Genomic DNA, 24,036 nt, shown 5'->3' with positions numbered 1-24,036 from the left:
GCGAGTGGTGTAGGTTGCGCTGTCCTCTCAGCTCGGCGCATCCCCTCTGCTGGACGAAGTGCGACCATTTTGCAGGGGGGGAGCTGCGAGTGGTGGCCATTGACGGTGCTAGAGAGCCAGGTTTGGGGCGCGGGACGGCGGCCTGAGTCGCTGGACCCGGGGATTAACGCCCCCCCCGGGAAGGCGAGCAAGAACAGTGCCAACGCTTCTCGGTTATTTTGTCGTCTTCGTCGCCAGCGCCCGCCTCCGAGCTTCGATTTAACCAGCCAAGATGTCTAGGCCTGTCAGGTGAGTCCTTTGCAAATGGAGAAAGGCCCTTGGGGCTGTTTTGGTTTTCCCTCTCGGAGGCCATCCTCGGATCTGGAGCGGAGGAACAAGCAGAGCTGGCCAGGAGGTCCCACGCGAGGGAGGAAGACGGCCGGGACCGAGTAGGTATGGCGGGAGAGCAGAGAGGAGGGGCGTGTGCAGGCATGCAGCGTGCTGCTCCTCGATAGTTGGGGGACTATGGCACGCCGCTGCCGCCGCCCTGCAGGTCCCTCCTTACAGGATGCAATGCTGCCCCTTAAGGTTAGCGCAAGCAAAGTCCATGCTTCGACGTGGGAAGAAGCGGCGGCGTCCCTAGTTCTCTTAGTGCGCATCGTCAGCGAAGAGCGAACGAAGGCCAGTCCGGCGTGACACCGTCTCGAAGATTTGGAAGCGGTTTCACCCCGGAAGAAGCCAGGGCCTCGAAATGCCGAACTACACCGTACACGACGTGTGTTTCTTAAGCCTTTTTGTAAGCATTGCTGGTACATACGTGTTGGGACGCAGCTTCTTGGCAAGGGTGAGCAGCTCATAGGGAAAGGATTTACTGATTGGGCGGGGTAATAGATTACTATAGAGGACTGATCGAGAAGCAAGGTAATGTCTTCTCATGAAAGGGTGCAGTTTCATCGGACCTGAAGTAAAGACTCTCAAACAGCCTTATATTTCACCATGTATTATATTGAAATCTTGCTGTTTTTCCAAGGAATTGACATACGTGGCTCTGTTTCAAATTATAGATTTTCCAGCAATCCTATGAAGGATTGGGCTGAAGATGAGCTTTCTAATTAGCATTGTGGCTGATGGAAAGTTCGAATCTGCATTTTCCTGCATAGTGAGGAAGTATGGAATTTTTGTCTACCCTGGATAAGAAAGCCAGAAGCCCTTTATATATGTATGCTAACTTCTTTCCTTGACAGTTTTGCCAAGATGCTCAGGTCATCCTTTTGACTGCTATTCTAGGCTCATTGACCATGCCAAGATACTCTCTATTTACAAGGGATTCCCTGACTGCTTTTCTGCTCAATCAGTCAGTGTAGTATAGTTCCCACCTCCATTTCCTGTAGGATAGATATGAAAGACTGCCTGGTAAACAGAGGAAGAACGAGAAAATTTCTCAATATTTCTAATTTGGCTCTTAAGGCCAGCCAAAAAATGGGAACCTGAGTTTCTGTTTCTTCTAACTATCATTTGTTGTGGACCAGGACTAAAAGAGTGACTTGTCTGAAGTTCTTATGCTAAATCTGGCTCAACAAGATTTAAATACATGTTGCTCCAATCAAAATCCACTCTTTGATACACCACGGTAGCTTTTATATAAGCTTTAAAACATGTATATTGGGTTACAACTTCTGTCATTCCCAGCAGGTTGTACCATAGCCATGAAGTATGGAAATTATGGAAGATACAATTGGATAAGAAAGCTGGTATATGCTGAGTAGCAATTTTGCAATTGTAGTAAATCAACATTTCCTCTGTGTTTTTAGTTTTATGTTCTGTTCCTCTACAGAAGTGCATTCAACATTCAGTTTCTTCTCATGCTAGTTATTACCTCTGCAGATATTAAACATGGGATTGCTTAGAATTAACTAGTAAGTATTTAGTTTAAAAAGTAGGATTACCAAATCTTATAACTTTTTTTAAAGGTTATGTAAACTTTTAACAAAAAGCTTTTATTTTTCAAAGTAATTTCAAAAACTAATAGGAAGACTTTTATGTAAGAATATTTATAACAGGTTTGGCACCAGTAGCATGTGTGATGATGTCCATGGAACTTCACTGACTTAAATCTTATGAGGTTGCCAAATCTCATGAGAATTCAATGTTCTTGTCTGAAGTCTCATAAGATTTTGCAAGCAAGAACATTAAAATTCTGCAATACTTCATAGATGGGAATGCTGAAATCTCAATGAAATGTGGCATTCTTGTGATGTGTTTCCTTTTTCATATATATAAAAAAAAAGTTCTGATAAAAAAATGAATACCTACGCCACCATGCAAAATAGCTTGATAATGCATAATAGCTTAAAAAGTTGTTGACCTCGTTTTGTGCAGTACAACTTTTTAAATATGAAGATAGGAATGTGTTTTTTTCCTGCAGAGGGCACTATCATTAATTTTCACAAGAGAAGAACTCAATTCTCCTTTGTTCATGGGCTTGCTTACTCTTGCTGACTTTTAATCTGGAGGTTGGTCATCTGTTCTTGTCTCCATTAAAACTCAAAGCATTGAGAATGATACCCACATATGTACATAGTGCTAAAAAAAATAGCACAGAGGTTTTGTTTTTTTCTAATTTTTTTGTTCAAAACAAAATGAGGAAAATCCTTTATTGCTTCAACATTTCCCGAAACTTTAAATTTCTAATTACAAAACATAATAAGGTAGTAAGCACTATGCTAAAATAAACAGTAAAATTCTAATTCTGTTCTAAGCCAAAATGAGATTTTAGGCCCGCTTTAAACCTGTAATGAAGGAGCCTGTCAGACAGTAGCTGTAACGAATGAACTCCAGATTCCTTTATTTTCTTTTACTTGTGAAATAAATTAATTCTAGTGAAAATTCATACAGTTAACAAGCAAGTAAGCAGAAGAGTAAACTTAACCAGTTTGTTTAAGACTTCAGTCTATGACAGTAGGATTAAAAAAAGGATCTTTCAAAGCCTTGCTTTCCTTAAAAAAATAAATTGAATGGGTGATGTTTAGACATACAGATTTCTAGTGAATTTCATCTATTTCAAGTTCATTTTATAAACATTTACCAAATCATTCATTTTCAACTCTTTAATGTTTTTCCTACCTACAAAACTAAGATATAAATAAGTATCTTTAACTGTTTTATTCTTAACAATATTTGTAACTATAATTGATTAGGGCATTTACATTTTTAAATGCCATAGCGCTACCAAATAGAGTAGTTAGTGTTAAGTTATATACAATGTGCTATGGATCTTAAAGAGTAATTGGAATGAAATGAATCTGTTTAATTATTGATTTTTCCAGATTGCCATGAAAATCTTCAGATGGTATGCTTTTTTCCTCGTAGCCCATAATTTCTGGATGTTATACCTCTCAAATGAATTTGAGGGGCAAAGTAGTAGTGCTGAATGAATTCTTTGGGAATTAAATTTTAATAGGGAAGAGAAGCTGAAAGAATGTTCACTAAGCTTCCTTCTGTCCATCCCCAATAGAATATCTGCATTTATGTAGGTTAAGAAGAAAAAAATAGAGCTCTAAATAGGTTGGTTAGGTGTTTTCTAAAGTGAAAGTGAGCAACCTAGAAAATGCAAATCTTTAATATTAAGAGGATGGTGATTTACTGACATGCTTGAAGGGGTGTGTGGGAGTATGCTTGGGAGGTTTGTATTTTCATATTTACCTAGAATTGTGATTAAATGTGTGATACTTTTAACTGACAAACTTGTCAGTTACATGGATTTAAATTTCTTAGGGAGAAAACGTGCTTTTCTTGAGGAAAAGCTAAAGATTAATACAATTTGATTTGTTATTTATAAATTCCTAACTTAATATAATCATCTGAGTTTGAGATCTGCAAAGCCTGAGAAATTATCTGATAGATAACTGTACATTGTATTAGATTAAATCTTTATCATTTTGAATCCTAAATTAACTGTATTCATTGTAGTGATTCAAATCACAAATGGAGTAAAACACTGCTTAGCAATATCATTACATAATACCTGATACAAATTTAAAAAAAATTAATTAATGGAGTATTTTATTTTAAAGTGCTCTGTAATTCAGTTGTTAAAATTTATTTGTTCATTTTTCTACACCAGACAACTCTTTAGTTTATTTTCCAACATCTGGCATAATTTGGATTTGTTACTGCTTTACTGTGATTTGTCAACACAAGGAAAATCTGATTGTTTTGATTATCAAATACAAAGCAAGGTTTAGAATGGAAAGAACTATGCTAAAATGTTTATCTAACTACTACAAAGTTTAAAGATTCCTTGTGGAAAATATTTGGGTGTAAAGAAAGCTTCTCATACAATTTGAATATTAAATGACTATATCTTTTATCTTTTTTCCAAAATGTTCAAGGTATCATAAATAGTGCTACCATCAAAGTAGCCTGATGCATTGAGTATAAAAAGAAAGAAGACTACTTTTCTTCTGTTGCGTATGTCTTTATCATGTTTTTGGTGCAAGGGGTTATTTAGAACATTTTGGCAACGTAGACTTTTGATTATGTAATTGGGCTAGAGAATTTGTTTTAGTTGGGAATTGATTTTTTACTCTTGTTGGTAGACTGGACTATGTCAGTGGGCAGGGCTCTAAGGATAAATCTCATCCTGGACAAAAGTCCTGCCCCTGATGTAATATGTTTATACATGTAGGAGCAAGCAGAGGACAATACTCCTTGCTTGCTCTGCACTAAGAAAAGCAGAGCCGCATAAGCCTCATTCTCTGTGCAGAAGCAGGCACAGAAAAGCACTTTACATCTACTCCTGTGCTGAGGAAAAAAGTCTGTTTGGGAATTAGCAGAGTAATGTCTCTGCTTACTGTTACATGGCAAAGCAATGGAATTATATCAAGCTGAGCTCACACTACTGAGATGGGGTCTTGCAATATGAGCCAAGTGGGCATACTTCAAGCTGTACAGGGCCACAAGTCAAAAGAGTCTGCATTCCTGCTCCCTAGTATATAGCAGAATGTAAATATTGAAGAAGTGGCATAAATGGTTATAATATATTAGAAAAAAATAACAAATTTTGAAATAATATAATTCTTGTCTTTATTCTTAGATTGAAAAGGAATAATATAGTTTTCAGCATTCATCCGTTTGTTTATGTAGCCATAATAAAGCAGATGTGCTGCTACAAATATGGTGGAATAACCTCAGAATCAACTGTTGTGATTTTAGATTCACAGGAGGTATGATTCAGTATTAATTGAATTTAAGATTTTGATCCAAAACAGGAAGCTGATTGAACTTACTCAAGAATTTTGGCATGAACGTGGTGGAAATGGCAAGTGTGATCACTAATCAGAATTTAACTTAACTCTTGAGAAGAAACGTTCAAGTAGATTGACAGGAAAAATATGCACAGCAATTTTTTTGCTTAGTGGAAGAAATTCACGGTTAATTGTAATGATTTATTCGCAGCAGGAGGGATCATATTAGACTGTATTATGATGATGAAAATCCCAGTTATTTTAGATCTTGACCTGACACAAAGTTTTGTTCAGGCCTAATTCTCCTGATATTTATGATTTTGATGTGATCAAAGATGAAATCAAAATTAATTGTTTACTGTATCCATCTATATGTGACATGATCTAGAATAAAATTAATTTAGCAAACAATTACATTTATTCTATACAAATACTTATGAATTTTGAATGGTGTCTCTGTGACAGGCACATGGCTTGGTTATTCAGTCCATCAGCCATGTTTCCTAGGGAGATACAGTAGTGGTATAGGATGTACCCATATCATACAGGACCATTTCATTATCTCAGAGTAATAGATATGGGAACTAGTCCTATAGCATAAACACCCAAGAGGTTTTGGAAGAGTATCTTTCTGAAATTCTGTCTCTATTTTTTATTTTATTTATTACACAAATTTACATTCTGTGTGATTCAGCAGATTGTATTTTTATAAAACTCTGGGCAAATAATGAGAAAAGTAATACCACTAGCATTCATCTAGTATTTCCAGACCCTGTTGGAGGAATATACAAGCTGTATGGCTGCAAATGGCATCTAAGGTTAGTGGTGTAATTTAATCTGATTAACTGAGTCACCCATTGGGGGGAGATGGGCAGCATACAAATTTAATAATAAATAAATAAATAAATACTTCAGGTTTTTCCACTTAAGTATTGGAACGTATAGGTTTGGAGAACCTACCTGAATACGAAGGTTGAATCACAAATTATTTTGTAGTACAGTTGTGAAGTATAATAGGATAAAGCAAATGTAAATTAAACTGAATTTTATCTTTTTTTTTTTAAATAAAGCCTTTTGGTTGTGGGGTTGTTGTGTGGTGTGTGTGTTGTTGTTTTTTTGTTTGTTTTTTTTGTTTTTGGCTTGCCAAGAAATGCTGGCTTCTTCTGCCCAGCTTCTCCTGACACCCTGGTGATTAGTTTCCAGGGCTGGGATGGGTGGCAGGAGAAGTAAGGCATTGTGTGCCATTTCATAGATTATATGCATTCTCAGCATAGGGTCTATGGGGAGAACTGCCTAGGGCTGAAGGCTAGGGCAGCCCCCACCCACTTCCCAGATCAGCTGTCTCAGTATAGGTTTTGACAGATACCTAAACCCGTGGGTCCTTCTAACTGTCAAATCAATCTGTTAATCACTGCAGAGTTGTGATTGGTTGATGGTTTCCTGGTGTGTGATGTTGTTGAGAAAGAGGGAAGGGAGCAACCTAGAGGGTTTAATCAGTACAGTAGTTTTTCTCTATATGCCCTGCACTCCATAAATAAGGACTCTACCACCTAGTGACAAGTAGAATCAGAAGAGGGATTTGGTAGCAGGGATAGCAATTTTATGCTGATATTCTGATGACTAAAGCATGGGTGGAGAGCAGTTTAATTTGGTAGTTGGAAAAGGTCCTTCAGCAAATGGACTGCTTTAGATACGTGCAGTCGGTATTTCAGGATTCTCATGGTTGTCATTTCAGAGCTTTCAAAGTCCAAACTAGCATCACCATCACATAGGATGAGTTGATTTTAATCAGATTTTCCACTGATTGTACAGTGTACGTTTCCTAAAAGGTGGTCAAAATCTGACTAATTACTTACAGTTTAAGTATTCACATTGTTAGTTTTTTGTACCTAGAATTTGCAGCTTCTTAACAAATTCAACATTTTTAATAGATGGAGAGTATTATCTTTTATGCATTTCCTTATCAGACCTTTATTACAACCAGTATACATGATAGATTGCCTGATATGTAGTGGAATGTAGGACTTTGTGTACTATACCAGTTATTTTCTTTTCAGTGTTTCTTTATTTTATTTGACAGAAACCAAATATAAACACAGATGAAATGCCTGTGAAAATAAAATACAGAATAGTCTGCTCTAAGTCAGTCAAATAGATGGGACATCACCATGCTCACAATGTAGGAGGCTGAGGAAGTATTGTACAGGATATTGTTATAGAATCTGCAAAAAAGACAAAATAGATGGGGAAAGTATTAAGTTTATTGGACTTCATTTTACCCTTAAGCTATACAATAAAAGGATGGTGCATTTCTTTTTCTTCTAAATAGGCTGTAATCAAGAATTGGCCTAACTTATGGAACAAGCATGTTTCATAAAGAGCTGTATTTCAACAGATATCACAAGTAGCCAAGTTAAATGACTTTGAATTATAATAGGGACGATAATAAAAGTTCCCAAGGAAGGAGAACAAGGTGGAAGAACATTCTAAGGTTTTCTTGCAGAAGGTAAGGTTCAGCCAAGTCCAGAGGGAAGTCATATAGGACTTTGGAAACCACAATTTTTGGCTTGCATGTTAACTTTGCAAGGATTTTGTCCAGTGAACTGCTTTCAAATACATAACAGTTTTAGATGTCATGGAGGACAACAAATGTGACTCCTTAACTCAGGGGTGAGCAATGTGCAACTCAAGAGATCCAGAGACTTGAAAGGATTAAAGAAAAATTATCTGACTTATTCCAAGATACAGGCAGATTTTACAGAAGCCCAAGAAAATCAAATATTAAGGAGCTGGTTAGGAGGTTTTCCCCCGTCAAGTGGGCTTTTAAAAGAGGGGAGGGCAGCTTCCATTTTTTTGCTTTGCCTTTGGGGATTTATGTTTTATCCTCCAAAGCTGGCTGAAGGAAGGGTAAGGATAAAGCCCTTAGCCAACAACAACCAAGCTTGAATTTATGAATTTGGATAGCAGGCTAGGATTGATGGAGCTAGCTGCAATGTAAATTGTTTCATGTTATGGACTGAAATCTAGGCTGTATGAACTTGTTCTGGTGTGTGAGATTGAGGACTGAGGGGACAGCTAGTCCCCAAGGTGATAGTAATTTTTTTCCCCCCAGATAACAGTTGTTCATTCCTTCTCTCTTTTCTTTTTCTTTTCAACTTTCTTTCTCCAAATTAAGATTTAGAATGAATCATAGTGTTCAGTCTAGGAAAGAGATCTAATTTTTAGCATATGCCTCCCCACGAGATCATCTGCTGAAGGAATAGGATGGTCACTTGCCTCCTCCCTGGTATCTCAGAGAAAACAGGTAGAGAGGATTGCTTTGAAATGGTTGGTAGTAACAAACTTTGGGCTTCTCCCAGAAGTTATGAGAGCAAGAGAGGTGAGAGGACAGCAGAGTTGTGAAATGTGTGCATAGCTCATTACAAGCCCCAACACCTTATTTATTGGCTTTTGAAGCACCATTGGCATCATAAAGTCAAAATTATGTAGAAAGGAGGTAAAAGAAGCTTAGAAGTAGAAATGTTATGTAGCCACAATTCATTGTGTTCAATGTACAGATTTTTAAAAAATTGAAAGTTAAAAATTTAAATTTATTAGTGCCATTATGATAATCAACCCTTCACTACCTTATCTAAATTGTACTAGGTTTGTGAACCTTATACTGTATACATACATATACACATGTGTGTGTGGTTCATACTGTATTAAACCTCTTTTTAATTTGCCAACTCTTGAGTTGGTGCTGGAGGAGCCATGATCATTAAATTGCCATGATCTGTCAAAATTTTGTAGTAAGCTTATAAAAAATATTTTGATGATGATGATTTTTACATAATATAATTCTTATAATATTTTAAGCACACCAAACTCATCAAGATCAAATGATGCAAATCTTCCACATGAATAATTTTGTATTTGAGGGGTCAGCTACACATTTTGCTACATTTGAAAATTATTTTTATCTTGAAAATTAAGCTGCTTTACTATCAGTAAACAACAAATTGCTCTTGTTGTATTTTCCAGGTCCTTTTCTCAAAACTCCACCTAGTCTATTCTATATGAATAGCAATTTAGAAAGAATTGAACATTCTGACACTAAAGAAAGAGGTGGGTGTGAAGAAGACAATCAGTATTTAGACTGAAAATTCCTTAAACACAGAATTCTTTAACATCTAGAAAAATTCTGCAAGTTCTGACTCTGTACAGTCAAGTGATTTATAATTACTCAGTGGATTGAAGGCCTTCAAATAAGCTTAAGGCAGTTTAACAAGCTAAGATCACACATAACCCCAAAGGAAAGTCATGGCCCTGACTAATTTGTGCCATAGTGTATATCTAGAAAATACATATCTGGATGGACAAAGGATGCTGAACCATAGCTTGATTAAAGTAGAAACTAGACAAGGCATTCATGAGAGTGGTTAGAAGGCATACTTCATGAACTAATGAAAATATTTCTGATGGTGGATGAATTTTGTATTGTAGCAGAGTCCAGGATCTAGTCTTTTATGGGGAATTGCATGTTCTCTCATTCAAGATGCATTCATATAACTTGTTGCACCAAAATGCATTCCAGTGTTTTGCCTAAAACTCGATTAGTAATTTGATTATACTCTTGTTTTTAATGAGAATGTACTTTAAGAAAATTGTGTATGTAATAAGACGGAAAAGCAAAGTTACTTGGTAAAGAGTCAAAGTTGTTTTTTAAATACCTCTGGAATTAAAAATCTTACTGAATTTTAAAGAATTAACTTTGGATGTAATTCAGAAATGTGTATAAATTATATGTATATGAAATCTATTTTTTGCCACCTATTACAAATTAGAACCACTTTTATAATGGGTGCATTTAGACATCAGAGCAAATCATATTTTGTTTTGATTAGAAAGTTCACAGTTCTTTTCTAGGAAGAATATCCAAACCTTTGATATGTGATTTTCACTGCAAATTGTGTTTGTTTTGATGAAGTAATTGTGATACAAAGTTCTCTGCAATTTTGAGATACAGTAGTTCATTCTCTAATTTATATGAAATTAAGAATATTTTCAGCAGTATTTCTCCTCCCTTCAGTTGTTGTCATTTGATTACCATATTATTAGAACATGTATAAATATTTTCAAATATTCACTAAATCAGAAATATTGCTATGTAAGTTGCATGTTTTTAAAAAATTCATGACAATGTTGCTAACTAGACCAGTCAGAAGCAAGCCTTAGCCGCATTGCACAGTGCTTCTGTTGGTCAGCTGCTGTAACTTTAGGCATCTCTGAATATAGACAGTAATGACAAATGTCACTAAAATGGTACATCATTTGTTACTTGCTGCAGGAACTAGGGAATCCTTTATGTCATCTGAATGCCCTGCAAGTCTTCTGCCTGGGTGGATTTAGGGAGGAAAAAAGCTATTAAAATATTCCAAAATGTATGTTTACCCTAATTGACCAAACCTTTTTATTACTTAGTCAAAATCTAAACAAATAATGGAAGTACTGAATTGAAAACTAGTATCTAAGTTGTCTTTGTATTAAAAATCAGTTCTAGAGGGTTTAACTTTGTTTCCTCAAATTAATACTTTTTTCTTCTCTTCCAGGAACAGAAAAGTAGTAGACTACTCACAGTTTCAGGAATCAGATGATGCAGGTAAGCATCATTTCTAAGCAAAAATGTGGAAACTTTTCTACAATTATGAAAAGTGATGGGCAACAAATGGTTGAAAAACAGTTTGTATATATGTATATATATTTTATAAGGGATTGTGCTGAAGTGGTTCTTTAAGTTAGTTGTTTGCCCAGCTATTTTTATATAAAGCCTTTTAATTTCTATGCTTCTAAAAACTTTATTCTCAGTTTCTTGAGAAATGCCAATTCCATTAACATTTCTGAAACCTATACAATTTATTTCCTTTCTTGGATAGTAGACATCCTCCTGTAACTTCATAGGTACTGGAATTGTTATTGTGTTAATTAGTAAGAGCAAAATATGGTAAAATTCCATGTTATTATCATTTGTTAAATTTAATTATAAATTGTACGAGATTTTTATAAAATCAGAAACAGGAAGAGAATATATTTAGCTCAGAGTTGAACTGTGAAGTCCTTGGTGCTCTCTGAGCTTGGTTGTATGCTTGCAGACTTTTCATTACCCAACTAGGTAACATCATCAGTGCAATGATGTTACCTGATGATTTTATTTATTTATTTCATTTATTTAAAACATTTATATAGCCACCCATCTTACATCAAACTTTGGGCAGGTCCCAATCAACAGTAAAACAACATCAATATACATATATCTGCAAGCAAACAACCAAACTCAGAGAGCACCAAGGACTCCACAGACTTTAATAAGGATGTGTGAATTAGACAAAATCAAGAAGTGTGTGTATGCATGTTCGTCCATTGACTCTTCAGATTAATTCAAAGTTACCTCATTTTATTTTATCTTTCAAATATATTGTAAGATATGATTTGATTGAATCATGATTGAATCAAAGTTTTGCACAGCCCTAGCATTGAAAACTAATTGCTGAACTTAGAACATGAATGTAAATAGTAACTTCTTGTTCATGTTTTTCAGTATCTAATACTGTAAGTCATGCCACCTTTAATAATAGAGACAGTATATGGCTATCATAATGAATTTATGTAATTCTCTTAAAAAATCAATATGGTAATGGCTGTCAGTTCATCTGTAGCAGAGAAGTTTGTACTTTGTAACTCACCCATGTGTACTAAAGCAGTGTTTATACAACAAAAGAAAAAAAGGAGAAGGGGGAGAAAATGCCTCAAGTGCCAGTAAAAATAATTATGTGAAAGCCCAATGTGTTTTGGAAATTCCTTTGCCAAGCCACTACAAAACAAAAAAAAAATGTACTGGTGAAGGCTGTTGTGAGGTTTTATCTCGCTTAACACAAATGGATTGAATTTTACTTTCTTGAAGAGTTAAAAATGTTGCTTGACATTCTCAGTATTCTTTCCATCTAACTCCCTATTTATAAATGCAATAAAATGTAGCAAACTTAAACTACTCAAATCAGATAATATCAGAAATTACAGAATGCTATTTTAAACAACAGCAACCCTGGATTTTCAGCATTTCTGATCAAAATTTAATTGTTCGGTTTTATCAGAATGTTATATTTAATGGTGACTTTCAAGTTAAACTGACAGACTTGTAAGTCACTTATTTATTAATTCTGTTTAATCCTGTTTATTGTGTAGATGAAGAATATGGTAGAGATTCAGCCCCTCCAGCGAAGAAAATACGTTCATCACCAAGAGAAGCAAAAAGTAAGAGGAGGTCTGGAAAGAATTCTCAGGAGGACAGGTAAGCTGGAGATAGTTTTCTATGAAATCTGTAACAGTATTCACTGACCCACAAATTGGGTCCAATTTGAAATGCTGAGTTTTGACTTATAATGCTCTGTGTCACATTGAACATGGAAGGATAGCATGTTCCAGTGGTTGCTAAACCACAGCACCTAGTTTCTTTTACCATTGACAATTTTAACAGGCTGCTGGGAGCAATAGTTCAGCAACATCTGGAAGACACAGCTTTCCTATCCCTGTTTTGTTTTTCTGGTATCAAAGACCTGGAAAATCACAATACTTTCAGCATATTTTAATTCTTGATATTAATCTTTTACTTTGGTCTAGATGTAGCTTTGGAGTATTTAATTCTGTACAATTGGATTGTTTCCACTGTTTTAGGTTTGGTGTGTGTGTGAATGTGTGCGTGTATATACATATAATTCTGTATTTTAATTTATTTCAATTGACTATGAAACTAGGCAATTAAAAATTCAATACAAAAAAATAAATGCCTAGATGTACATTCAGAGAATAAACACTAAGGAGGAAGGAGTGTAGCAGACAAGATTTTTCTATGTATTGAAGGAAAAAAATATCATTCACCTGTTGAGGTGTGATATCACCTAAAGTAAAATATCATGTGATATTTCCACCTCATGGTTTTATTATTCACAGCATTTTAAGGGGTAACGAACAGTGTTATCTTTCTCTTGTAACTCACCCTTTTTTCCCATCACCATTCTACATTTTGTCTTTTTGAAATAATCCTTTAAAAATGAAAAGACAATAGGTGGACAATGTATTTGGATGCCTCTGGAGAATCCAAAAGTATATTGTATTGTGAATACTAAACATTAAGAATGGATTGTACTATAAATACAAAACAGCCCAGGAAATGCTATTTAAATCATAATAAATATGAGATCTTTTGGAGATTTATAAAAACTTATCATTAATTCTGTTCTTTCTCTTTTATTGTAAGTGGAAAAGCTGACAACCCAAAATCATTTGGCACCACTTAAATATGAAAATAATCCAAATAAATTTCAGTAAATAAATGAACAAAATTAGGCAGCCAAAACACCATTTCTGTTTTATTTAAATTACCTACCCCTTTTTAAAAAACCTGCATCTTTCTGCTAGGAGACATAAAACTGGTGTAGGTCAACCTACACCCTTTACTTCCATTTTTTATAACAATTTTTAAAGGATTACATTATACAGATAAAAGTAATACAAACTACAAAAGATATATGTATATGTATATAAATATAAATACATACACACACATATATATACATGAAAAAAATAAAAAGAAGAAAAAGAAAAAAGAAACTTCCCCTTTCATCCCCAGCAAGTATAGTTAACATTAACAACTTATCACCGTCTCTTAAAATGCAACCAACCATTTCTTCATCCCATATCCCACCCCATTCTCTATAAACAAATCTTTAAAGCCTCATCACTCCTTAATCAGCAAAAGTACATTAAGGGTTATCAGAAATAACAATGTAACTATTACAAGCTGTATTTAATAAATCCACTTTGAATCCTTCCTTTTACATTTATATCTCATTTTGTATTTAAACCAATCCCCCCATCTCATCTCTTTAAATAAATAAAACCTTTAAAACATTGTCATCCAGTCTTAGTCAGCTTAAATCCATTAAACATTACCAGAAATAGCAACCATCTATTTTCACCTTGATCAAATAAACCGACTTTATATTCTTTCCCCTTTCTCACAACAATCTTTAGTCCCTTCAGATCATGTCCAAGCATCTGTTTTCTTTTCATGCTCTGTCTGTTTCTTCTCACAAAATCATTGGCAACTTTAACAAGCCGCTTTTGTAAATCCAATGTAAAAAGGTTGTCCACACCATTCTTCTGTTTCAGTATTTGTATGACATATTTTTAATTGTTAAAACATCAGCCAATTTCATTTGTATATACAACAATTCATCTTTTTGTGTAAGCGCTGTTTCATCTTTTTCCATCTGGTATTATTTACGAAGAGTGAAATGCAATAGGAATAGGAGTGTCTGCGGGGAGTGGTGTCAAAACAGGCAAGATGACAGTTGCAGCACCACAATCAAAGCCTACCCCTTGGTATGTGCATGCAATGTTGGCTCACATACAAAAGGGGCAGGCTTTGGATCACAGTGCAGCAACTGTCATCCTACCTATTTTGCTCCCACTTGCAGATACTGCTGAATAGAAATATATTTAATGACCTTACAGAAATGGAAGGAACAGATGCTGTGTATTGCCAGCTTCTTCTATGCCCTTATGCAAGGTTTTGTAGCTTAACTTTTTCCATTCCACATCACAGTACATCAATACAAGAACTGTGAAGGGAGGATGACAATTTTGTATAACAAGTTCATAATATTTGACTATAGCTTTTAAAATTCTAATAAAATATGTTCCTTCCACTTCCATCAGGAAAGGTGAAGGAGGAAGCACTTATAATCACCAAATGTGCAAGTAGTTGAGGCAGCAAGGAAGCCGTGGTGAGGTCAAGGAAGAAAAATTGACTGGAAACAGCCTAGGATGAAACAGCTCAGATCATGGACTGACAGCTCCCCAGTCTTGGTGTAACCATGAAAGGGGTGTGAAGAGTCATTGGCATGTGGGCATGGCATTTCACTGAACCATCTGAGCAGAATATTTTATACCAAGATCCTTTGCTTTTTTTCACTATATAAGTCATGGGAAAAGTGAATATTAAGTAGCACCTATTTTCTTTTCTTGTCCTAAGTAGGAAAAATGGAGAACTGATGGTATGTATAAGATGTACACTTGAGCTTTTTGAATAAGATCTGAATAGCTGCAGGTTAATTCTCAACTGGCGCTCCTAAAACTGCATTTTTTTTAGAAATGTTTTTGCCAGGTTACTAAAATTTTAGCTGTCTCTGTAAATCAAACCTTATTGAGAAAGCTGTGACATTGATGAACTTCAGAAAGATATACCCTTAGTACTGAGACCTCACAGTTAAGCTCCAAGTTACATTCATTATCCCATTTTGCAGGAGTGTAAGAGTTGAAAACTAACTTACTATTGATTGATTTCTAGAGCAGCTAATAATATCCTGTAAAATGAACATCAGCCAATTTAGTTGTTCCTGTAACTCCATCTAGGAATGTAGCAACATCACAACAATCTTTTTGCCAGTAGTTTAAAATTGTTTTCCTTTTTACAGTGAAGACTCAGAAAAGGACATGAAGACAAAGAGAGATGATTCACACTCAGCAGGTAGTTATGCCATTTTTGTAAATTAATGGCAGTTAGATCAAAATAGGTAATGGATTACTTCACTGTTGCTATTGCCTGAAACCCTTAACGCTTTCTGGTTTAAATCATCTACTTATTCCTGTTATGTGGAATTAATCTTTGAATAGTTAGTGCTATACGATTTGTTTTCCTTGTAGCACAGTGATGGGACGCCTGTTGCTGAATTTCAACTCCCAGCATTCTTCAAAATTGACCAGACCCATCCTAGGTGGGGGTGTCTGGGTGTAACAGAACCTTCCCATCCCTGCTACAGCAGATTTCTAAGAATATTTCCATTATTATTATTGCTGTTGTTGATTGCATAGTCACCCAGACTGGATTTGGCATTTTTATCCACCCATTGAGTCCTTCCCAAGGACCTAGGATAGGCAGATGTTGTTTGATGGTGTTAAAGTTGTTGTTATTATTCTGTCATTTTTTTCTCAGATGAAGATTTTGGCAGTGAGGATGATATAGGAGCAGATGATGGTAAAGCTGACAGTGACTATGAAAGTTCTCAAAAGAACAAAAAAGGAAAAAAAGTGAAGCCTGACAAGAACAAAAGAGCTGGTTCCAGATCTAGAAAAAGGGCTGCAGGTAATGCCTTCCAATGACGTACTTAAAGACAAAATCAGTTAATACCTAAGTGATACATGATTATTATTATTTATTTATTATTTATTTGACTTGTCCCCGCCCATCTCCCCACAACGGGGGACTCTGGGCGGCTTACCACAAACTAAAATTGGCAATACATAATTAAAAGATTATAAAACCAAAATTACAAAGAGAAAGATAAAAAGGCTAAAAAATCCAAGATATTGATTGATTGATTGATTGATTGATTGATTGATTGATTGATTGATTGACAGACAACTTCAGGTACAGATAGTCCCCGGGTTGAGAATGCCTGGGTTGCAGATGACCCATATTTACGAACGGTAGCAAAATTCAAGTTAAATACACAATGATTCGAGTGAAATATACAATGGTTCAAGTTCATTGCACAACACTACTTATACAGTATTGTACAATAATACTTTTCTGGCTTACATACAAATTTGACTTAAGGACAGACCTTGGAAATGGAACTAATTCTTAAACTGGGAACTACCTGTAATGTTTCATGAAATCTTAACAAATCATCTTGTAATTTAAATAACCAATTTGAAGTACATAAGCAACCATTTATATGGATGAAAGCTAGTAAAATCAGAAATAAATCAAGTTGTTTCTTGTTCTGAGGCATGTTGAAGGTGTACAAAGAATATGTCATAATATACACAGACTCATAAAATAGATTTTAAACTTTGTTGCCTATTTTGTTTATCCTGGTCTCTTCCCACTGTTTTGGTTCTGATTAGTGTCTTAATTAATTAATTAATTGGTGTCTTAATTCTTATTTTGTTCATATTTCCCCATATGAATGAATTCATTCATTCCATAAACCTTTGCTTAGTTTAGAAGGCCGGATGAAGGAAAAGAAAGTAAGCTCTGTGTGTGGATCAAGAGTAATAATTATCCCTGCTTTTGCTTTTGAGTATGATGTGGTTGTCAGTTAATTTAATGCTGGATGTTCCATTACCAGTAATATTTTGCATCAAAACATATACAGAATAATTGTAAATTGCAAATTATCAGATACAAGTAGTAGTCAATGAACTCAACTGCACTGTGAAAAGATGGAGTTTTATTTCTACCTATTTATTTCTACCTAAATTGGGAATGTATACAGAATTGTCAATATTTAGTGATCTTTCTGACTTTATAACAGAGGACAGTGAGGATGAGAAAGAAGATCACAAAAATGTGCGTCAGCAGCGGCAAGCAGCATCCAAAGCTGCTTCCAAGCAAAGAGAAATGCTAATGGATGATGTGGGAAGTGAGGAGGAAGATCAGGAAGAGGAAGAGGCAGCATTTCAGGATAGTAAGTGGCACTCAGTAGCACATGTACAGATGTATGGAAAATATGAATGGGACTGTCAATCTGCAGCCATATGTGATGCGGTGTCCACATTAATTGTTCAGACAACCAAACTTGATATCTCAGCTTCTTAAGCATTACATTCATATCATTGTTGATATACTTGATGTCCAGCTTGGCTATTGGCAGCAAAGAGAGGATTTTTTAAAAAGCTGTCCCTAAAATTCAGGACATAAAATCTTTTCAGACAATGGCAATTTTTAGGTAATATTCTGCTAGAGAAATGCAAATGTTAATGTTAAAAATGCCACTCGTCACTGTTTTACCTTCAGCACTGGGCAATAGTCTGAACAGTCTTATTTTATTACAAGTACCATCTTATCTGGCTTCACGATACAGTGAAGGGCTTCAAATCCTTTCATCTTCACAGTTAGAATAAAGCAAAAGTTTAAAAACCAATTTGTGTTAAAGTATCTGCAGTACATATTTTGCTTTCTAACTTGTCTGTTGTATAAATTGACAGACGCTTGCTCTAAATGGTGAAAGGTGGGGACCCATGAGAAATTTGCAGTGAATGTATCAAATAAACAGAAACCCAGTGAATCTGTGAACTGATGAACTAGAATCATGGAAACCTGGATTCAAAACCTGGAAGTCTGTTTTAGGAAGAGTAAGATACTGTGTTCCGTATGTAATGTTACTGGTATTGACTGCAAAGGGCACTTCTACAACTTGCTACAAGATGGAAGATCGTATTGAACAAGAAAGCAATCATGACAGGCTGGGAAGGGCTTTGATGTAGAACCTACAACAGCTGGTGTAAAAATGGTCAGGCTTTGAGCCTTAATTGCTCTTGAGGGAAGGAGAAATTTGCCTATGCAGCTGCTATTTTAAATAATTATTCTACTTATCACAAGCCCTAAAGCAGATTTACATGAGGAAATACTGAGGCACAGAAGTCGTGATTTCTCCAAGTTCTAGCAAGTGTGTTACAGGATATAGAAGCCAAGAATACTGACTCCTATCTCTTGATCAGCCTACCAGACTCTCTCCCTCATTCTGTCTCTCTTCCAAGTGAACAAGAACAGCTCTTCTTAGAGACATTTCATTCCTCTCTCTCTGCACAGAAGATTCTGGCAGCGATGAAGACTTCCTTGTGGAAGATGATGATGATAGTGACTATGGCAGTTCAAAAAAGAAGAATAAAAAAGTGGCTAAGAAATCCAAACCAGAAAGGAAAGAAAAGAAAATGCCTAAACCAAGACTAAAGGCTACAGGTGAGCTTAGCTTGCTTCAAAAGTTCTTATTTTACATCCATTAAGAATGACATAATGAAATTTGTTTGCAAGTACTTATGTTTTCTCAGCTCTTCATCTTGTGTGCTTAGAAGGATATGAATCAAATCATTCCCAATTAATGTTAAATCCATATTTGTGTGTATGTGTGTAGTGTAATTGAATAGGTTATTAAAAGTTCATTTGTGGATTATCCCTTTTTTCAAAGAAATATAGTGACTGAAGTTGATGGGATTTTTCTGATGTCGTCATTGTCAGTATTATGTTCAGACCACTTGCCAGTGCTGATTAAAACAAGTGATGTTAGTGTCCATTAGCCCCAACGAGTAGTGTTACTTCATTCTGTTAGAAAAAAGAATTGTTCATTTTCACATGTTCAGATATATACAGAACTATATACCCCTTCAAATAACACAATACTTATTTGGTTACATGTTGCTTATTAGAAATTGCCTTTCAGCTTAGGTGGAAAAATGTATAGGAGAGTTGTATTTTACTCCCTACCCTCATGTCTGTTTATCCTCAAAAATGCTGTTGCCTTCTATACTTACAGTAGAAAGTCCTATTGTATCAAAACTGCTTTCATTATCATCTTTTTGCTGCTCATGCTTATGGAAAATTGGAAGGCAAGCATTGTCAACCAAAGCTTGTTGACAAGAAGGTTACTTGCTTGTAGGCTGCCTGTACGTTACTATCAAAATGCAGATAGCAAGAGTTCAACTTGATTCTTTGTTGAATAACAGTCCTGTATGATTTCATAATAATCCTGGCTTTGTTCAAGAGTTAATGTGATCCTGTTTTATTAGATTACTAGAAAGCAATGTTTAAAAGAAAAAAAAAACCCTTAGATTTGATACCCAGTGGATGTATATCTTAATTATTAAAATGTGCGTATTGTAATAGTAAAATATTTTACTATTGTTTTGATGCTTTTTTTTTCTTCAGTTACACCTAGTCCGGTAAAGGGCAAAGGAAAGGGAGGTCGTTCCACAGCTTCAAAGACATCAAAAGAAAAAAACCCATCCCCCAAAGATGATGATGATGAACCTGAAAGTCCTCCACAAAAGAAGAAATCAGTTAGTCCACCTCCAGATAAATCTGGGGATGAAGGGTCTGAAGATGAAGTCCCATCTGGTGAAGATTAAATGGTGGTGTGGGAGAGAAACTTTTTTGAGAGAGAGTAAGGAAAAGAGGATATACTTAGGGGGTAGAACATGGTTTTGGTTGTGGCTTGACTATTGGGCTGTGAATGCCACTTTTACTTTAGCTGTTTTAATAGTACAGTTCTTCTGTTTTTTTGTTTTTTTTTTAAGAAAACCTTTATGTTTTGATGTCACAGTCTCTACTGGCCATTCCGTTCTCCCCAACAAATCTGAAAGCCATTTAGATTTAAATTAACAGCTAACTAAAGATATATTTTTGAAAGCTTACTACAGTTGTTAAGCAATAAGATTGAAGCTGACACTTGAAGATCATAGTTAACAAATAGATTTTCCAAAGCTGGGAAGGCAGTTTGCTTAATTGAATCCAAAAACAGTAGATTATTGCATATAGCATTTTTGTTGGCATAAATCCATCCTTTGTACCTGAATTATTTTGAATTCCATTAAGCATTGCAAGTTCCAATATTCTGAATCTTTGGGGTTCCACTGTTTATTTAATGGCTAAGGTTATTTTAATAATAATTTAGTCTGATCTGTTCCAGGCTTTGAGAAGGTCATACCTGTTTATACCATTTATATCCTTTGTTAGGATAGCATTTCTGTTGGCCAAAATGCATTCATATCCTTCCAGCTTATTATAAAATTCCTGTGCTTTTTGTGCTTTCTTTCCATAATGTTTGATTTCATGGAGAAATTCTGGAAGCTGGAATAATTGCTTTAAAATTTTTGAGCAATGCACTGAATGGGTGATGACACAGTATCTTATTCAACCACTGGGTGTTGATTTAAGTATATTTCCCTTCATATTCCACAAAGTTAGAATACTCTGCTTCTACCAACGTAATTTGTCTTTTACCATACCCCTCACTGTTTACTTAACTTCCCTTCCTGGAGAGTGAGTGCTGGTTCACTACCAGGTCTTATTTGTTGGTTAGCAGAAGCTGGACACCTAGGCTAAACAAGGAACAGGGTGTAAACTGGAAGACATGAGGGATATAACAACAAAATCCTGCCAGAATTAGCATTTCAGTAAGTTTTAAGTGATGCAATGACATTTCCAATTTAAATATAAGTTGGATTTTTTTCTGTCCTTGTAAAAGGAACTGCCGTATTTAGTGTAATTTGAAGTTGTTTTTCACTTTTCACTTCAACCATAATCTCTTTAAATAGAGGTTGAGTATTAGTGTTCTGAAGACAGATCGTTTGATCTCTGCTTATATATTGTAAGTTTATAAAAAGCCAAATGGATGGCAACCCCAAAAATATTCTCTTTGTAGGCTAGGCCTACCTAATAAGTATTGCAAAGCCAAAGTGAAAATGAAGTACCATTCTGGTTTTCTCTTTCTTTCTCACACACACATACATACCCACAAACCCAGCAAAGTATAATTTGCATTTTAAAAATACTTGGCTTATCCCCTTTATTTTGTTTTCTTATTTAAAGCAATACTACTTGCGTCTATAATTGTTTCAAATATAAATCTGGGGCGTTTTAGCAAAATAATACAAATTCATACTGGCTTGAAGTGACAGCTTTGATCTAGACGTTGGCTTATTAATTTTTGAACAATATCTAGAAAGTGGAAATGTTTTGACTTTCTCCTGTGACAGAAGCCAATCCAGGCTGAGTAATTTTTGCCAATTTAATTGAGGTTTAAGTGTTGAATGGTATTATAGCTATGTATTACTTATGTCTGAATTGTAAGTTCAAAACAGACTTATCCCATCCTACAAATAAATGCTTGGTGACCTAGTATATTTAGTTGCTCCAAATGTGCAGGGATTGGAGTGATTACCTTTTAATTATTGTGGTCAGCCAGCAATATATTTCAATCTTTCCATATATTTTTGCTGCTGATTCAAATTTATTTTATAGAATATGCATTTCTTTTTCTTTCTGTCCTTTTACTAACAGATACATTGGTGTGTAATAAGAATTGGAAAGCCATTTAGATTCTTCCTGTTTTTCTTACAGATAAATGATAGCAATTGGATTTCTTAATCCTAAATCAAATGCTGTGCTTTCACTGATCCTTGCATTTAACTCCTGGACAAAAATATTTTCAAGGCTCTTGAAATCTCTTAATTCAGATAGTGGTTGTTTGGCCTTTTCCCATTTGATAAACAGTCCAGAGACTGAACATTAATTTTCTCCCCTGCTGTTCACATAACAGTAGCAAAATAATATTTTAAATATTTCATTCTATTTTGCAGACTTCTGTCTCTCTGTGTATATTGCTTTTATGTGAGGTATTCTAGGGATGCAATAGCTATATTAGTTCATTACTTTGTTCCATAGAACAAGTGTTGCCAGATAAACAAATAGGTATATTCCAGTGTGCGTTAATCAGACTATATTGGTTGCATCCTGGGAATGGCAGGTTTTTTGATGTAGTAGTTTTAATTAAATATTTCTTGCATTTGCTGAAAAACCAAAAGCAAATATGTTTAGTGTATCTAAGTTATTACTTCATATATAAATGTGATAGCAACAGGGGTATACATAAAATTTCAGTGACGTTTTGAAAGGTGTGTGTTTGCACCTTACCTTTGGGGCCTGAAGGGTAATGGTGGCTATAATACTGAAGAAATAACTTGCACACTGTAAAAGGATAATGTTTAGATACACTCTTTGTGATGACTTCTCTTCAGTATAATATTTTAGCACAGATCAAACAAATGCAGGGGCATAATGACTAGTTTGATCTGATATTAAAAAATCATGTTGAAATATATTGGGGGAAAAAGATGGAAATGTATATGCATTCGGGTGGTTGATGTGATATAAATGTTGAATATACTCAATTGTAATATGCCTGCACCAAATAATGAAACTGTTAATTGAAAATACTTTTAGACTGATTTTAAAAGCATTACCCAAGTATATGAGACAGCTTAACTAAATAGAGCTAAGGAAGAAAAAATGCTATAAACATGCTGGAAATTTATGAGCTGTAGAAATTGGTGCTTTTGCTTTATGTAATTTTTCTGTGGAGTGTTTATTTTTTATAACAAATCATAATGTTGACACATGATTTTATAAAATAAAAGGAAATCGATTCCCATGATTTTAGGTATTTGGTAAATCGTATTAGTATTTTATGGGGAGATTTAACTCTTTCCCCTTTTCAGTTAACTTCATTAAATGGCTGGATCTGAATGGCTTGGTCTCAAGCTTGGTCATCCTGTTACTGAAACTCTCCTTTCCTTCACCCCCAATTTCAGTTGGAGTCTGGGATTATCCCCTCTTATGTTCATATGGGACAGTGCGCCATATGTGAAATGCACAGTGTAGAAGCTGGGTATGGATATACTTGTAATAATTTCAGGGCCCAGGGTTCATAAACAAAACTAAGCTGATGCTTGGCTTTAGTATCTCTTTCCACATTCTTATTTCAGTTTACTGCTTTGCTGGAGAGCTTACACTTCATTATTTTCTATTAAAACTCTTCTAACATTTAAAGCAAGTGCTTCTCTGTTTTGAGTCTATTAAAGCATTCACTACATGTTGATTTGATGTGTTAACCTTTTTTGAAAAGATCGATTGACCCACCTGCTGCTGTTCAAAATAGTAGAAAACGGAATGGTTCCATCAGAGCATGTTTGGTATGAATGTAAAATACCATTATGCATATGTTTTATATACCTGGGTGGGGATTTTTTAATTGAGAATACAGCATTGGGGCAGAACATAAACTTGCTATAGCCACCATAACATGAAAACCCCTTCAAGTATCTTGTATGAGTGGGAATGAAAGCGCATGTGTGTACGCATGCATGGGTGTCTGTCTGACAATTTAATGTGTGTTAGAAATTTGTGGTTTACTTTGCAGAAACAATTATT

At 35.1% G+C, this 24,036-nt stretch overlaps 1 protein-coding gene across 3 annotated transcripts; it reads left to right on the top strand.

Moving 5' to 3' along the window:
- The first annotated feature begins 62 nt into the window (after positions 1–62).
- On the top strand, positions 63–23,704 carry NUCKS1 (nuclear casein kinase and cyclin dependent kinase substrate 1). 3 transcript variants are annotated; one of them, XM_015890810.3, is made up of 8 exons: positions 63–288; positions 10,817–10,866; positions 12,447–12,552; positions 15,740–15,792; positions 16,258–16,407; positions 17,585–17,737; positions 18,865–19,011; positions 19,975–23,704. In XM_015890810.3, exons 1-8 carry the CDS (start codon positions 272–274, stop codon positions 20,172–20,174), a joined length of 876 nt encoding a protein of 291 aa, XP_015746296.1. In that variant the 5' UTR covers positions 63–271; the 3' UTR covers positions 20,175–23,704. The 3 variants fall into 3 exon arrangements, with proteins under 3 accessions (XP_015746296.1, XP_007422216.1, XP_007422215.1); XM_007422153.4 differs by having other exon boundaries at positions 65–288; positions 18,862–19,011; XM_007422154.4 differs by lacking the exon at positions 18,865–19,011 and having other exon boundaries at positions 64–288.
- The last annotated feature ends 332 nt before the right edge of the window (positions 23,705–24,036 follow it).

This window comes from Python bivittatus, unplaced genomic scaffold (assembly GCF_059951505.1).
Source record: "Python bivittatus isolate LINGU-HERP-01145 unplaced genomic scaffold, Pbiv_v1 ctg000700_np1212, whole genome shotgun sequence".
Classification (NCBI taxonomy): Eukaryota; Metazoa; Chordata; class Lepidosauria; order Squamata; family Pythonidae; genus Python; species Python bivittatus.
Note: the sequence above shows the minus strand (reverse complement) of the source record. Positions and strands in the feature narration are given on the sequence as shown.

What these genes read in the sequence shown, in the direction of transcription:
- NUCKS1 (XM_007422153.4), top strand. An exon ending in TCAGGAATCAGATGATGCAG is followed by an intron (nt 10,867 to 12,446) that starts GTAAGCATCATT and finishes TTTATTGTGTAG; the next exon opens with ATGAAGAATATGGTAGAGAT. An exon ending in AAGAATTCTCAGGAGGACAG is followed by an intron (nt 12,553 to 15,739) that starts GTAAGCTGGAGA and finishes TCCTTTTTACAG; the next exon opens with TGAAGACTCAGAAAAGGACA.